This window comes from Oxyura jamaicensis, chromosome 8, assembly GCF_011077185.1.
Source record: "Oxyura jamaicensis isolate SHBP4307 breed ruddy duck chromosome 8, BPBGC_Ojam_1.0, whole genome shotgun sequence".
In the NCBI taxonomy this organism is placed as follows: Eukaryota; Metazoa; Chordata; class Aves; order Anseriformes; family Anatidae; genus Oxyura; species Oxyura jamaicensis.
Window position 1 is genome coordinate 21,298,127 of NC_048900.1, and position 15,927 is coordinate 21,314,053.

Genomic DNA, 15,927 nt, shown 5'->3' on the forward strand with positions numbered 1-15,927 from the left:
CAGCTCCACCCTGAAAGCATCTCCGTCTTTACAGAGGAAATGTAAACATTGAAGTCCTGGGTCTGGAGGTGCCGTGTGTGTGTGTGTGTGTGTGTGGCATATGGGATCCTCCCAGACATCCATCCATCCCGTTCCCTTGTCTTGTGTCCGCAGGGGGAAGGGGCCTGCGAAGAGCGTGCGCCCTCTCAGCAAGGTGTGTCACTGATTTACACTTGAGGCCTGCTTGACATCTCCCTGGACACCCTTGAAACCCTGTGACTCATCTCTGAGGAATTTGCTCTGATTACATAAAAAAAAAAAAAAAAAGCCAGCAAAATACACTTGCTTGCTCACAGCTGGGCGGAGATGCCTCTCCCATGCCAAGACTGAGGTGATAAAATCTCTGTGGAAATGCATGTGATTTTTCCTGTTGCTCTGTGGGACCGATGGCTGAATTTCCAAGAGGCAATCAGGCAGCCTGGCTGTACAGTTTTGCTTAGTCTTTGCTTTCCCCTATGGGGTAGAAGCCCTCAAGGTCCAAAACTGTGCTGTTACTGCTACCGCAGGAGGCAGCTGCCTCCACTGCTTCTTCCAGCATCTCAGACTCCCAGGGGCTGGACAGACATTTCCTGCTCCAAGGGAAGAGGCTCCACAAGGAGGCAGGTGCTCTGGAGCTTTATCTGTTTTACCGTTCAGGGGGATGGATGCAGTGATTAATCCCATAGGGCCCTAGCCTGGCTGCAAAAGGCACCTGGATTCTCCTGCTCTTGTGAGTGCCCATGGGAATAAATTTCTCTGGTTTATACCTGTGTGGTTTCCTTACCCTCTGTCCCAGGGGCAGCAAAACTCAGTGTGCTTCAGCCCGTTTCTGTCCTGGCAGGCCTTGTAGAGGAGACCCTTTTCTGCTCATAAACACGCTCTGGAGAATTGGGAGCGTGCTGGCATGGTTCTTTCAGGCTGTGAGCTGGAAAATCAGCACTTGCAGTGCAAAACTGCATCACAGCTCTGCTGCCCAGCACCTTCTCCCCTGGTCTCATCTTCTCCCCGTTGTTGCTGGGGATGCAAAGTCCTGGCATGCATTTCCATGAGGGTTTTCTGGGTGCTGTGACCCTGCTGCTCTCTGGTCTGCTGCTGGGGGACTGCTGCCCGATAGACCTCATGCCATCGTGTGAATTCTCACAAGTCATTTTTTAGCTCTGATCATTCTTGTTACAACTTACAAAACGCAGAAGGTCTAAGCCTGTCATCTCCCTTCAGTTACTATTTTCCCTATTTCCAGTAACTTGTAACAGCTTTCGACCCTTGGCTGCTTCCCTGAGTGCTGTACAGAAAATGAATGAATCCTTGCCAAGGTGTATGCTCGCTTGTTTCTGTTTTCATGGTGATGAGCCATCAAGCTGATTTTTTTAATAGTTTATTATATTTTTATTTCTTGCCCATGTCCTGTAGTGCTTCCTGCCCAAGTACTCCATAGAAGTGTATTTTTGTCACAAGTCACTGTCTCCTGTTAATGCAGGAGAAGTGTCAGATCCACTGGGAACGTAAAGAAGGAAACATGGAAATGGAGGTGAGGAAAAAAGGAATCGTTTTAAAAGGGAGTGAAAGGTTTTCAGGATTAAAAGAAAATGAATGAAGCTGTCTGTGTTACAATACAACTTCATTGCTAATGGCAAAGCAGGTTAGTGTTTCAGGCAGAAATTACTTCAGGATGGGAAAGTGACAGTGTTTAGAGTAGTAAAAACATACCCTAGAGGCGCTGCTGAAACCGAGAGCAGGAGGCTGTGTTAAATCACGAGAACGAAGCACAGCACCAGCTCCCAGCATCCCTCTTCTGCGTGCTCTGCCCTGTGTGGCACCACACACAGCATTCCCTGCACTCAGGGCTGGTACAAATGGGGAACGCGTGCTTAAAAGCCACCCTTATCGGTCCGGATCCCGTCTGTGGCTCTGCCGGCGGTGCTGCTGACTGCTCTCCCTTTCTCTGCAGCCGCAGATCAAGCAGCAGCGCCGCTGCTGTCGGAGGTGTCAGCTCCTTTGATACAGCTGTGCCCGGCACCTCAGGGACTCGCCGCCTGACCCGAGGGGGAGCCTGCCTTTGATGGCTTCTTTCTGATCCCTGGCTCCGCTTCCCCTGCAGGTCTTTGTGGGATGCTGGAGGACACTGTCTCCTAATGCCTCTCATTCAGGGTGTGTAAGGGCTGTCACAAGGGCCGGGGAGGTGGGCTGCAGCATGCCGTGACACACAGCTTTGTCTCCGTCTCTCCCCGCCAGCAGCCACCTCTCACAATAATCCACAAACATCCAGTTTGGAGTCTCGGCCCATAAAGGCACAAACAATAGTGCTTTATCATCATCTGGACTCTCTCTGTGAAGCCGCCCTTTGCATTTTAAATCAAGGAAAGTTGCTTGGGAGGGGGGTGACGGGGCTGCTTCAGGCCTTCAAGTACCTAAAAGTTTGCGGTAGCCAGCAAGAAGAACAAAACTCCTTTGAAAGCAGGGCAGATGTCTGGCCTGGTGATTTATAGGCTGAAAACACAGCTATTCGAGCCTGGCTGATGAATTGCCATCGGAGTACAAGGAATGGTGCGGACTGAAATGGAGGTCAGCTTTGGAGGGGGAGGTTAGGGGCTGGGGCAGGGGGACCTCTGAAAGGGCAGTGCTTTTTCTTGGGGCCCGCAGTGATGACTGATGAGGTTTATACATTTTTGCCTTTGTTTAAAAGCCACCTGTTTGACAGCGTTTTGGTGGAACGAAGGCCTCACATGCTGTTCCTGTGCGTAAGGACTGTGTGTCTGTGTAATACAAATCTCGGAAAGATTGATGGAACAGCAGTCACGACTGCAGCACAGGTATTGCATTGTTTGGTAGGACAGAAATACGGTAACGTTTTCAGGGTACCACTGAGCCCTAATAACAGCATGGATAAAAACAATTAAGGTTTGGTGAGGATCTCTGTATGAGAAAACGTTCAAAGATCTGCAGAGGCACATAGAGCCCAGCTGCTGACCCAACGTTGTACACAGCCCTCTGTAATGGTGCTGGGTGCTGTCAGAAGTCAGCCACAGACGTCCATCAGAAGCCAGCATCACTGTCGGGGGGGAGCCCAGGTGTCACAGCTAGCACAGCTCTGCTCACCAACCTCCAGGGGACGAGGAGAGCTGGTGGCCCTCGTTTTAGCAGGCATTAAGTCCCTGCAGAGGGCCGTTGGAAATGGCTTTTGGTCAAGTGCCTTTGTTGTTAAATTAAATGGAAAGGCAACAGAGGTGCTCTGTAACTGAGGTTTTGTTTCCAAAAGGGAGTTTGGTAAGCTGCGGGCTGGGACAGCAAAATAACTTCTTCAGAGTGGTGTTGGAGGAGCAGGAGAAAGCATCAGGCAGAGGAGACTTCAGCCTGTCGGTTGGAAAGGACAGCGATAAAGTGAAAAACAGCAAAAGTCAGGCTGAATTTGATCTAGCAAAGGAAAATAAAGCAAATACTGCATGGTCCTGCTGCAAGCAAATAATATTGAAACAAGGAAAGAATTATGAGGGCTTTGGCATCCAAGGAGGTGAAGGAGGTGGAAGGCATAGGGATTAGAGAGTCCAAGTGGGAACTGTGTGAATGAACATGTTACCTCTACAGGGGCGATGGATGAACGTGAGGGAAAGGGCGACTTGTGGTGGTAAGTTCATAGAAACAGAAAATGACTGGGTCAGTAGTGAAAGGCAGGAGCTGTCTGAGTTGATGCACGGGGTATGAACGCCTGAAAGATCCCTGTTACTAACAGCGCGGTGTTGAGCCAGCTAAGCTGCAAGTCCAGAGGAAAAGGTCTTCAATAAATCTATCAGGTTACATGTGGTTCCGTGGGATTAAATTATAGTGGGTATAATACCTTTATTTCCTTTCTTTTTCTTCCCTGAAACGGGGGGATGGGAGCGAGGCAAGGAAAATTATCCTGTCAAATTCAGAGCTCCTAATCTGACCTCAGAGGTACTATTCCGAGCCTCAGAGCAAAGTTTAAATGAAAGAATAATTAAATCCTGAAAGCAAACACAACATGGATTTACCAAAGGCAGGTTACAAAAACTAATTTAATATCTTTATTTGATTTTTTTAAAAATCGTTCCAGGGACAGAGGAAGTGTAGTAGATCAGTCGTCTGAAGTTCAGTTAAGCGTGTGAAACTGTGCCATGTGAGGTATTATTAGTTAAGCTTCTGACGCTACGGTTTGGTGCAACACCTGTATGTGAACAGGCTCTGAAGAGGAAAACAAAGAGCAGCACTGAATGGAGGGCTGGGAGTTCCCCCAGAGGAGGTCATGTTCAGTATTTGCATTAATGATTTTTGGCACAGGAGGCGGTGGTGTGCAAGTCGGGTTTGTGATGATACAAAGCCAGGTGTGGCCAATACACAGGGAGATCAAAAGACCATCCAGGAAGACCATGATCACCCTCAGAACAGGAGTGAACTGGATGGGATGGAACCTAGTGGATGAATGGAAAGTCATTCAGTTGGGACAGTAACAGAAATCTTTATTATAAGCTGGGAAAGCATTATTTGACAATGACAGAGGAGGGAAGTGCTTAGATGTGTACTAATAAATCACGGGATAATTCAGGATGCAAGGCTATTACTGTGGGAAAAAAAAAGGCAAATGTAACTCTGGGAAGACTCAGGGAAAGGACTCCTGGTAGAGAGAGAACTGCACAAGGCAATGGTGAACCCTTTTCCTGCTTCACCACAAGTGAACTCAGAGTAAATAAGGACAGAGGGAGCAACTACGCTCCTGAGAAATCTCCCAGTTTTCCTAGGGGAGATGGAGAGCCTGTTTTGGTTAGAGAGAAAGCAAGCATGGCTTCTTAGCTTGGTGGAGTGAAGGTTGAGAAGAGATGCAATAGCTCCCTATATACATATTAAGAACAAGCAAGAGCTAAAAGAGCTGTTTAAGATTTCAAGTTGCCATGAGAATGACTGGGCATAGAGGAGCTGGGAGTGGTTCTTTCCTAACCATGAAACAAGAGAATTAAGAGAATTAGCAGCAGTGGGGGCTGGAAAATGAGCTCTGGGCAAGGGACGTTGCCAGTGAAGCACCGCTTCTTGCTGCCGCCGTGGTTTCTGTGCAGGTTTTTGGGGAGAAATGCTGCTGACTTGCAGAAATGTGGAGGATGTAACAAAACTGAGAAACCTCTGACTTTGCAACCTGCTCTTTTCCTTGAATGCATTCTTTGTTGACTTCACTCTCTCTTATTTAATTTCCCTGTATTTTATGGCATTGCAACAGACTTGATAAGACTAGCATGCTCTGAAGCTGAGCCATTGCCCCACTTGTAATTGACTGCAGATGGTGAGCTTACCTTCCTTGTGGGTTGGCCTCTGAAACGTTTTCTCAGTCTTAAAATACTCCACTTGGTTTCTCGTGAAGGGACAGAGGGTGTTTTGTGCTTCCTTGTGGAATCAAGAAGAAAGGAGAGGTGGTTCTGAGGCTGCTGCATTTGCATAGTCCTGAAAGGTGGCTTTAACCCATGATAAATTTTGGTCTGATAACTGTGACCAAACGCTCATACATCAGGCTCACTGCCACCCCCTGGGATGGACAGCTCTAACCGTGCGTGTGCCTGCAGAGCGGCGCTGCTGCTGCTGCCACTGAAAAGAACAAGCAGGGAAAGACCCAAAGCAAAGGAAATCCCAGCCTGCACCCCAAACAACAAGACGGGCTCTGGAGCCTTCATTAATTCATCAGACAAGCTCAGACAAGCTGCCCGTTTGTTCACACAAGCAGGAGCTGGACCGAGCGCCTGCTCGATGCCCGCAGCAGAGCAGCGAGGGCAGAGCCCCTCTGCCAGGTCACAGGAGCAGCAGTGGTGTGACGCGCGGTGACATAAAGCTGGAGGTGGCAGAGCATGATCCAGGCTGCTCTGCCCCTGGCTGGAGGTGCAGGTTCACAGGGAAATAGCTGGACTTTGCTGCTTGTGATGCTGAGGTGTAGCTTCAGGGATTAGGGCAGGAGCTTTGTGAACGTAAGCAATCCTCCCTGGAGGATTAGGAAATGAGGCAGTAACGGCTCAGTGTGCATGGGAAGAGAGTCAAAGCAGCCAGAAGGGACAGTGAGCAGCTTGCCAGGACAGCCGAAGCACATCCAGTATCCAAGGGCAGAAAAAAGGCTTCTTTGCCACAGTACTATCAGGAATAAATCACTGGTGTTGTGGCTGCTTCATGCAAACCTCCTCCAGGTGTGGATTCTGCTTGCAACACGCTGCATAAATTGCAGAAATAGCATTCTGCCAGTGTGACCCTCTCTGTGGGGATGTGGGTGCCAAAGCATCGCCGGTCCCTTACCACTTGTTGCAGCTCAGGACACTGCACCAGCAGAAAGAGATGGCTGGGACACCTTGTCCAGGAGCACAGTGACACAGAGCTCCTCAGCTTACCCAACAAACAGCGACAAATGCTTGGTGTGATGCAGAGAGCTTCCCTTACAGCAGGTACAGCATGGTCCTGGCCCCAAAGTCAGGGGCCTGCTAAAGGCTGGCTTTTTATGAGACCTCCCCAAACCCTGTGCCTGCAGCCAGCAGCACCGGGTTATTTGCGCCAAGCAGTGTGGAGCCTACAAGACTCGGGATCCCAGGCAGGTTTTGTGGTGTGTCCTGGTGCCTTTCCCCCGTCGGCGGTGATGTGAGCGAGGTGCCTGCCTCTCCTTGGCAGTTTTGAAAAATCTGCTCCAGATCTTCTCCCCCCTGCGGCCGCCGGCGCAGGAATGCAGTCTCCTTCGCCTGATTAGCTCTGTCTGTCAGTGGGGTGAGTCCCTCTCCTGCAATCAGTAACCCGAGCTAGTGTTGAAGACATGCCTCATGCCTCCTGTCGGGTGGAGCAGCACCACACCGAGCACCCTGCTGGTGCTTCTTGCGGGGGGACGAAAGCCTGTTCCCCTCCCTCTGTGGTTTTGCCCCCGACCGCAAAGCCTTTGAGGGTACAGCCACAGCCAGCAGCAAGATACTGGGCTCAAGTGGGAGGCTAAATGTCCCTTACATGTGGCTTTCTGCTTGGAAAGAGGAATTTGTGGCAGTGACCAGAGCACAGAGCAGCCTTCATGCTGAACAACCGAGGTTTATACATCTTGCCAGCAGCCTTGTGTGTAGTGTAGGAGAGCGCAGTTTTACCATCCACCTCCTGTACTTAAATTGCTGCTCCCTTGTACCTTTCATGCAAGCAGATTTCCTCCTGCTGTCAGACAAGGTGCTTGCATGCGGCCTGAGCTGATGTTTTAGGCGGTTTGAGTTTGCCTAGAAGTGGCTGCTTCCCACTTTCTGTACGTACCGAGGGGCACAGGCAGCTCGTATGGGTGAAACCAGTTGACCTTTGCTGTGTGCTGAGGCAGAAGGACACGGAGGAGGGATGAGCCTGTGCTGTGACGCCTCGGTCACAGTCAGGCTCCCTCGTGCTCCAGGTAGGCTTTGAGCAGCAAGCGCAGCCAGATACAAGCAGTGCTGCAAGGCGCGGAGCTCCCGCGCAGCCCCGGTGCCAGCAGACACCGCTCGCTGCCTGCTGCCAGCAGCACACGCACCCTTGGCTGCCTCTGCCGGCGCTGTGTGCTCGTAGCAAGGGGCTGTGCTGTCGGGAGAGGCACTGCTGCACGGCAGGGCCACGCGCAGGACCCCCAGGTGACGTGCCACACACGGGAGCGCCTCCAGCGCACGGGGATCCTGGCTCTCCTGCTCCAAGGGACAGGCGTGTGTGGCCCTGCTCCCACAGCTCCATGGCTCAGTGCTGCTTCTTAAAACTCATGGCTGTTTTTTTCTATTACCCAGCTTTCTTCCCAGTGCCGGTTTTCAGTTTCTGCTTCCATGCTAGCAGCAGCCAAACACTGCGCTGTTTCTCGACGTTGTCCCTGCAGTTTACAGACAGGGTCATCTGTGATTCCAGCCTCACGCGTGGCCGTGCGGTTACCTGTGCTGCTGCACCCTTGCAGCATTCGAGTAACCAGAAGTCAAAAGCTGCTTTTGAACACAGGTTGCAAGATAAGACCTGCCTGATCTCTCAGCAGCTTTAACTGTCATAAATCCTGGGCGCTGAGGGGACAGCAGTATGAGTGCAGAGCAGCAGGAGGAGAGGCATTTCCAAAATGTGCTGGAAATCTCGTGAGGTACCGTCGGTCCCTGGCACCTCTTGGCACCAGACAGGACACCCGCAGGTGACAGGACAGCCACGTGCACGTTGTGAGTGAGGGACACAGCCAGGGCTCTGCAGGGAGGTGCCATGGTCTGGCAGAGGGCTCTGTACTTTGCTGCTTGAAGCCATTTCTGGGATGTTCCCATCGAGGTATTTTATGGCCCACATCTTATGTAGAGGCAAGGTTACCTGCTGCCCAGAGCACTGTCCTGAAGGTGTGGATTCCCTTCCTGGGGTTCTTGTCTCACGGGGAGATTTTGGGGAAAGTCTCTTTGCTCTGCTCTGTCTCTGACTCCCCAGGGGAGAAATTACTCCCTGCTTCCATTTAGTGCTTTACCAGTACCAGCGCAGCGCGGCGATGGCAGGTGCTGCAATTGCTGCTGAAGCCGGCAGCAGGGCACACATCGGGGGCTGACAGCAGCGATGGCAGTCATTGCCCTGAAACGCCTGGCTCGGAGATGTGCCCGTCCCACCCTCTGCGCTGTATTAGTGTGACCTTTGGCCTCTGATTCCTCTTGGCAGGGCCTGTGGAGGCAGGAGCTGGCCTCGGTGAGGCTGGTCTTGGGATGAGCTAGTTTTCCAACTCTGCTGGCTCTACCTAGATAAGAGAAGGTCCTTGGGCTGCAAGGGCCCTTCTGGTCGGCAGCAGGCTCTGTCTGCTTGTCACAACCCCGTGCCAGCTGGAGGCTCCCACAGCGTGGGGTGCAGGAGCATGCTTGGCTGAATAGCTGCTGACCGTCTTTCTCCTTTCCTTCCAGTCCTGGACGCACAACATCCAACGGGAGAAGGAGTTCCTGCGGAAGCTGGTGAAAGCCCGAGTCATCACCGACCTGACCAGTGGGATCTGAGCGGCTGCAGCCGCTGCCTCAAAGGGAGGAGAGGAAGACGCACGCTGCAGCTCTGGGAGCAGGCACTGGCAGCCCCCCCGCAAGAAGCCCGCCTCACTGGAGACACACAGAGATGCCCGGGTGCTCCGGGAAGGCCCTCGCGCATTGCCAGTCTGCAGGAGGGCAGCATCTGCTGCCCCCAGCCCTGGAGCTGGCAGGAGGCGGGCAAGGGGCTGAGCGGGCAGTTCTTGAACTCTGCATTGCAGACGGATCTTCTGTATCCAGAATGAAACGGGAAAGACTCAGGAGAGAGAAGGAAGGTTTGTGAATAAAACGATTTGTGCCAAATGGGAGGTGACGCTGCCCCAAGGCAGCAATGCCTGAATGTACAACGTATTATTTTTTAAAGAAACTCTGCTGGAATCATACTAGAAATACCAAGGTGCAAAGCGAAATCTGCTTGTGCACAGCCCTGTGAAAAGCTCGGCCTCGCCACGCTCCGTCTGCATTGTCTCTGGCCTCAGACCTTTCCCCGGGAAAACAAATCCGTCCAAGACTTCAGTGTTGTTGGTGCTGCTATAATTTAAAGGGAGGATGGCTTTCCCTCGTTCTCCACTTGGAGCTTCGTGTTGGAGATGAGCATGGATTTGTTTTTCTGCACTTTTCCTCGCTTCCTGCGCAGAGGCAGCAGCAGCCACTTACTTGGCTGTGTTTTCCGTAGCCGTCTGTTCTGCCCCGACCCTGGCGTGGAGCAGGGAGCCGGTGGCTTCCTCTGCCTGCAGCAGCCCCTCACGGCCATCCTGCGTGTCACGGCGCTGCCGAGCCCACCTGGCTGTGCTCAAGGCTTTCGGGCCTCTCGGGTTGTGCCTGCTGTGCAGGGCCCTCACCGAGCCGGTGCAGGTCGGTGTCACCGCTCCTGGACAGCGTCTCGCTTTGCTTCTGTGGGGGAGAGGAGTGATTTGGTGTTTGGAAGGAGGTCAGATGTTGCTTGGATATCTGGAGCTTTGCAGTTTAAGAGCGGGCTGCCGAAGATGTTTTACGTTCCAGACTCAATCGTGTTCCCTGACCTTGGTGGTGGAGCCTGCTGGCAAGGCTGGGGGCCTGCTGGGAACCCTCGCTTCTGCTTGGCCCCTGCTCACTTCATTTCTGAGCTCCTCCTGTGCTGCTCGAGCACTGCTGCTCCTCCTGCTCTCAGGAGCACGTCCCTTCCTTTGCTCTCTTGGTCCCAAGATGCAGTATTTGCACATTTGATTTGTATACGTATTTCAGAGGAGCTGGAATAAACTGAGCAACGTGGCCGAGCGTGAGGACAGCGGGGTGCTCTCATCCACCTGGAGAGCGTGGGCAGAAGAGGGATTGCGGGGGGAAATCAGGTGGAAATGGGCGTCAGGGCAGGAGCAGGCCACGCTGTGCCCACGCAGGGCACCATCCCAAGCCATGTTCCTGAGTGTCGAGGCCACCGCGGGGGTCAGTGGAGGGGATCTGGGGGGGTGCTCCCTTCCTTCCCCCTTCCCATTTCCTTTCTGCTGTCCCTCTGGCCTCCCAGCTGGGTGATCCCTGCTCCCCCCAGGTACATGCCTGCCCCCAGGATGCTCCATAAGGTTTCCAGCCCAGAAAGCTGGGGTTTTCAGCAGGTTTTTGACCATCTGCTGTGGCAGATACTCATTTGAATGTTCTCCCCCATTTTTTTTTATTATTTTTGCTCAAGGGATTGGAGGTTCTGGAGGGGGTGCCTGGGCTGGACCTGGCCAGGGTGTGGCACCAACTTGGTGCTTGAACTGGGTCTTCAACTGCTGCTGGGGGAGCCCCAGGGCACTGAGGGGGGTGAGGGCCCCATCCCTACACTACAGGGAGCTGAGGTGCCAGAGAGCAGGTCGCTGCAGCCAGGAGGAGGGGAAGAGCCTTCGGACCCCAGCAAGGTCAGGCAGGAGTGCCCAGGTGAGCACGTGGCTCAGCGTGACTGCGGTGGGTCGGGACACCTGCAAGTGGAAAGAGAGCGAGGATGGAGGTGCTGGGGGACCACGGCTCCCCCGTATCTCACTGTCCCTCTTGAGCCAGGACTCTCAGCAAGGACATCAGCGGGGCAAGATCATCCACGGAGCATCCTCCGGCCAGGCCCTGCGGGTGATGCCGGTGTGCGCCCTGGCCCCGGGGCAGCACGTGGCACTGGGACTGGCTCCTGGAGGCCTCTCCTTGGCTGTCTCCTCGCGTGCACCTGCAGCCACCTCCCGCCCTCCGAGACGCCGCAGCCCTGCCGGCTCGGAGCGGTGCACGCGGGTCAGAGCAGGGTCAGTGGGACGGATGCGAGTCTTGGCCTCTCCCTCGCTGTGACTCACCTTTTCAGCTCGGAAGGGAGAGCCCAGGGGAATTCTCCACAGCCTAAATATAGAGCGGGGTTGCCTGATGCCTCTGCCGCGCCGCCGTGCAGAGAGGCCAGGGGGTGGCAGGGAACCTGCCCAGAGAGGGGCTGGGGGAGCGCCAGGACGTCGGGGTGGGGAAATCCAGGTGCGGGGGGGGCTTTGCTCCTGCTGGTGTGGGCAGCGGGTCTGGGGTGCCACAGCACTGCTCCCTGCCATCAGCATCACCTGGGTCAGGGTTGGCCGTAACGTGGCCTTGAGCTCGCATGCCGAATGGAGGCAGCACCACCAGGGAACGTGAGGCTACGGGGGATCTGAGCCTGGCATCCTCCGACCAGCACCTCTGGGCTTCCCGGCCCTCCTTTCTGCCGGGAGGGAGACAGGGAAGGTGTCAGGGCAGGGCTGGCTGGGTCACACCAGGGTGGGCAGGCTGGGGATGGGCAGCACCAGATGAGGGCTTCCAGGTGGCCTGGCAAGGAGGTGGCCACCACGCTGAGCTCCACCAGCAGCAGCAGGGTCCTTGCGGTCGGTCCGAGCACGCATCGGGCACGGTGACCCCCTGCCACCCTTGGGTGCGGGTGACAGGGCCACCACTCAGCCTGTGGTCTCACACAGGGACCTGCTCCAAGGGCCAGGGAGCTCGCCGGTGCTGTACCAAGCTGAGATGTAAGAACTCAATGAGTTTTTAAAATTAGTTTTAGTTTCTGCATTGTTTTTTTTTTTAATTTTCCCTCTAGGTAGGGAGGGCAAGAGTCTTGCAGGCTCCTCCAAGCCGGCTTATGTCACATTGATTCACTCATATCACAGAAGCAATAAAGCTATCAAACGAGCTTGGCTGGCCTCTTTCTTTTGCTGCCTTTGGCCATTTTTAGGGGAGGCAGCGCGATTCCCCCGCTCGGGCTATCCCTAGCCTGCTGCAGCTGTTGGCTCCCCCAGCACAGCACCCCAAAGGCACCTCCTCATCCCAGGGGCTGGGGCCAGCAGAGGGCTGTGCTCCTCCTGCCCAGTGACCGAGAGGATGGGAGAGGGGCTCGGGGTGGGTGCACGATGTGTCAGGAGGCGGCAGCCCCCTGGTACATTTGGGGCTGGCCGTTTCCAGGTGTTTGCTGTCCCACCTGCTGAGCTGTGAAAGTCACCCAGCCTCAAACCACTGCATTCCAGTGTCCTGCTGGAGGGAGCGATGGGGGCACCGCGAGGACGGCCTCTGCTCACCACGCGGGCACCTCTGTGCCCCTCTGAGCTGTGGTTGCAGCCATCCCAGCCGTCCTCCCCTTGCGGCAAGCACTCGAGGCACCAAGCCAGGGCTGGAGGGGACAGAGAGAGCCCTGGGACCCTCGCTCTGATCCTGGTGCATGCATCAAAGCACACCGTGCCTGACGGTGGGGCATGCAGACGGGTGGCAGCGTCCTCCCTGCGACTCTGCCTCCCTTTGGGCCTCTCCCGGGGACTCCCCGGCAGCGGGGTCACTTCCAGCCGCTCACCACCCCGCTGGGTGCGGCCCCGGCGAAGGCAGGTGTCCGGCCAAGTGACCTTCTCGCCGCTGTGTTCGGGAAGGAAGCAGTTTAGGAAGCCGGGGGCCGAGGCCGTGACCGACTCCAACACCTGCTGGAGCCCGGAGGGAGGATGTGACCCCTGCCACGGCCCCAGCGATGCTGGGGAGCTTCCAGGGCCGTGGGACGAGTCAGGGACGGTTTCGTCACTCAGGGGAATTGGGGGGATTGCTTCCAAGTGGGTGACAGGTCTGACGGACACGAGGGGTGGCCTCCTGCCAGCACTGGTGGGACACTGCAGAGGCGACTGCCTCCTGGGAGCGTGGCTGCAAGCTACGGAGCTCTAGTTACAGAGGGGAGCGGCTGGAGCTGCTCAAACCCCTCTTTTCCACGCTCCTTTTCCAGACCATGAAAGAGCAGAGCCACCGCTGCCACCCCCGCATGTGGCACGTACCTGAGCCAGGGACCAGGGCACCCAGGAACAGCCCCGTTAGCAGCAACAGACGCTTGGTTCTGGTAGCAGATGTCCCCAAAGGAATCACGTCGCCACCGAGACAGGGACAGCGCAACCAGCCGGCCCGTCTGCGTCACAGCTCTGCTCCCCACGTGCTTGGTGGCGAGCTCCGTCCTGCCGTCGGGCTGGAGCACGTCGGCCCTGTCCCGCCTGGTGGCACCTGCAGGGACAGACGTCAGGCCGGGATGGACGAGGGACATGGGGACAGCCCTGCGGGGCCGGTGCAGGCGGTGCCAGCAGCAGCTGGGGTTCAGGCACAGCGCTGGGCAGTGCCGCCTCCTGCCGCTGTGGTGCCCCCGATGATGTCTCGGGCTGAGGGCAGCAGCAGGGTGACATCTCCAGGGGTGGAGGAGGGAGCCAGCGCCCCCAGGCTGATGGGGCATCAGCCACAAAGGGGGCACCCCCAGGAGGGGACAGAGGGCAGGCTTTGCACAGCCACCCCGTTACAGGTCCAGGGACACTGTGGGCACCACAAGGGGTCCCTTGGTCACCCCACTGTGCCATGCCCACCCCCAGCATTGTGCCCAGGGCCAGCTCCTGGCCGAGCCGGGACATGAGGGGACATGAGGACCAGCCCAGCGGTGCACAGGGAAGGTGGGAAGGGACGGGGCACCCAACCTGGGGCACCTCTGGCTGTCACCAAGCCCCGCAGGCTGCTCACTGTGGGGGGCAGCCCCTCTTGGGCATCTCCCCCCATGTGGACACAGCTGAGGCCAGTCCTGGCCGTGCAGGCACGGCCAGGGGGCCCGGGGCAGGATGTGCCACCACAGGGAGGCTGTCCAAGCAGGCAGCCCCCTTACCTTGACCCCCTGTGAAGCAGAGGGTCCTGTTCCCCAACCCTGTCCCCGCCAATTCCCCACCCCAGGGTTGCTGTGCCCCCAACCCTTAGCTGTGCTGAGACAGCCAAGGCTTTACCCCTGCCAGCTGCCATGCCAGGAGCAGTCCCAGGCCGCAGCAGTGGGGCAGCGAGACCCCCGCCACATGCTCAGCCCTCTTGGGACAGGAGCAGCACCTCCGGGCCCTCTGCCACCCCGCTAGCAGCACCGGGGACAGCTTGGCCACCACCCCCCGGGCCAGCACACTCCCCTGCAGGTGCTGCCATGGGAGGGATGCGGGAGCTGTCATCCTGCGAGGGATAATCCAGCAAGATGAGGCCAGGCCAGGCCAGCCGGGCAGCTCACACACGTTCCTCCAGCCCTCCCAGCCACAGAGTCTGGGCGGCGGGGAAGCCGTCAACGCCGCTTTGGGATTGGGGGGCAAGCAGGGAGCCCAGGGCAAGACCCCAGGGGCTCCCTGGGGCCGGCGTGCAGCAACAGCGTGGCTGCTGGCCCTGCTCCAGCGAGGGAGACTTATATAAGCCCGGCGAGGCTGCGAGGTGCTGCCCGGGCAGATGACACGGCCGGCAGCATCCCGGGGCACGCAGCCCGGCCACACGCCTCCGGCCACTGCCACGGGCAGGGCCTGGGGGGGCAGCGAGCCATGAGGGCTGGCCCCGGGGGGCTCGGCCGGGCTGGGCTGTGCCCCCACGGCCAGCTCTGGCCAGGGGAGCACGTGTGAAGCGAGGCCGAGCAGAGGCGGCCCTGGGATTTTGGCACGTTCGCAAGGAGCACTCGAGAGCCCCACGATGGACGTGGAGGGCCCTGGGCGGTGACGCAGGGACTCGCACGGGCTCGGCTCGGCTCGGCTCGGCTCGCCAGCCGGCCCCCATGTCCCCGGGGCCCGCGACGGCCCCGGCGGAGGGAGGCAGGGAGGCGGCGGAGGTAAGGAAGCCGCCGGCGGGTGGCCGGGCCCGGGGTGGCCTCGGGGGCGCAGGGGCGGGCGGGGAGGCCGGGCGGGGAGGCCGGACTCCTCCTCCGCCGAGGCGCACGGGTGGCCCGAGGGGGGCTCGGGTGCGTGGGGACGGTCCCCGCCGCGGCCACGCCGAGCCGCGGGGGCACCCACGGGGCTGCAAGGGGGGCTCCGCGGGGCTCCCCCCGACGCCACGCGTGAGGGTGCTCCGTGGGGCCATGTCGCCCCCACCCCAAACCCTCCCTCGCCCCGCTCGGGGTCCGCGTGGGGATCCGTCCCGCTCGGGGAAGGGCTGAGCGTGGCCCCGCGGGGGGAGGCCGTGTCCGTCCTGCCTGTGCTGCGACCGCGCTGTCGGGGCAGCGGGCCCTGCGCCGCCCGGGGAGCCTCGCCGCGGGGCGTCCGTCCGTCGGTCCGTCCGGGAGGGCTGTCCGGCGGCTGTCCGGCCGCACGGTGCCGGTGCGGGTCCCGGTGCCGGTGCAGGTCCCGCCGCGGCTCCCGGTCCCGCCGCGAGTCGGGGGGCGGCTCCCGGTGCTGGCGGGGTCCCGGGGCCGGCGCCCTCCCGCTCCCGGGGCGGTCCCGGCTGCGGGGCGGGCCGGGGGGTCCCGGTGGCGCTCGGGGCGCGGTGCCGGTGCCGGTGCCCGCCCCGCCGGTCAGGTGACGGCGGCTGGAATTTGACACCGGCGGCGGCGGCGGGAGCGGAATGGAGCGGCCGCGGCCCCGCACTACGCGCCCGCCTGCCGGCACCGGCACCGGCACCGCACCCCGAGGCGCACCGGGACCCGCACTCCCGACCCCCGAGGCGCAGCGGGAGCGGCACCGGGACCGGC

The 15,927-nt window shown here is 58.0% G+C and overlaps 1 protein-coding gene and 1 long non-coding RNA gene across 6 annotated transcripts in view; both read left to right on the forward strand.

Moving 5' to 3' along the window:
• ST3GAL3 (ST3 beta-galactoside alpha-2,3-sialyltransferase 3) overlaps window positions 1-9,566 on the forward strand; it is a 170,386-nt gene extending 160,820 nt beyond the window's left edge. For all 5 annotated transcript variants that reach the window (XM_035333846.1, XM_035333844.1, XM_035333845.1 and 2 more), the window contains one exon: window positions 8,883-9,566. In XM_035333846.1, coding sequence (XP_035189737.1) covers window positions 8,883-8,972 — 90 coding nt within the window. In that variant the 3' untranslated portion in view covers window positions 8,973-9,566. The remainder of the gene's footprint in view (window positions 1-8,882) is intronic.
• Window positions 2,589-6,160, forward strand: LOC118171083. Its single transcript, XR_004753031.1, has 2 exons — window positions 2,589-2,828; window positions 4,088-6,160. It is a non-coding gene; the product is annotated as an uncharacterized LOC118171083 (long non-coding RNA).
• Window positions 9,567-15,927: the final 6,361 nt, after the last annotated feature.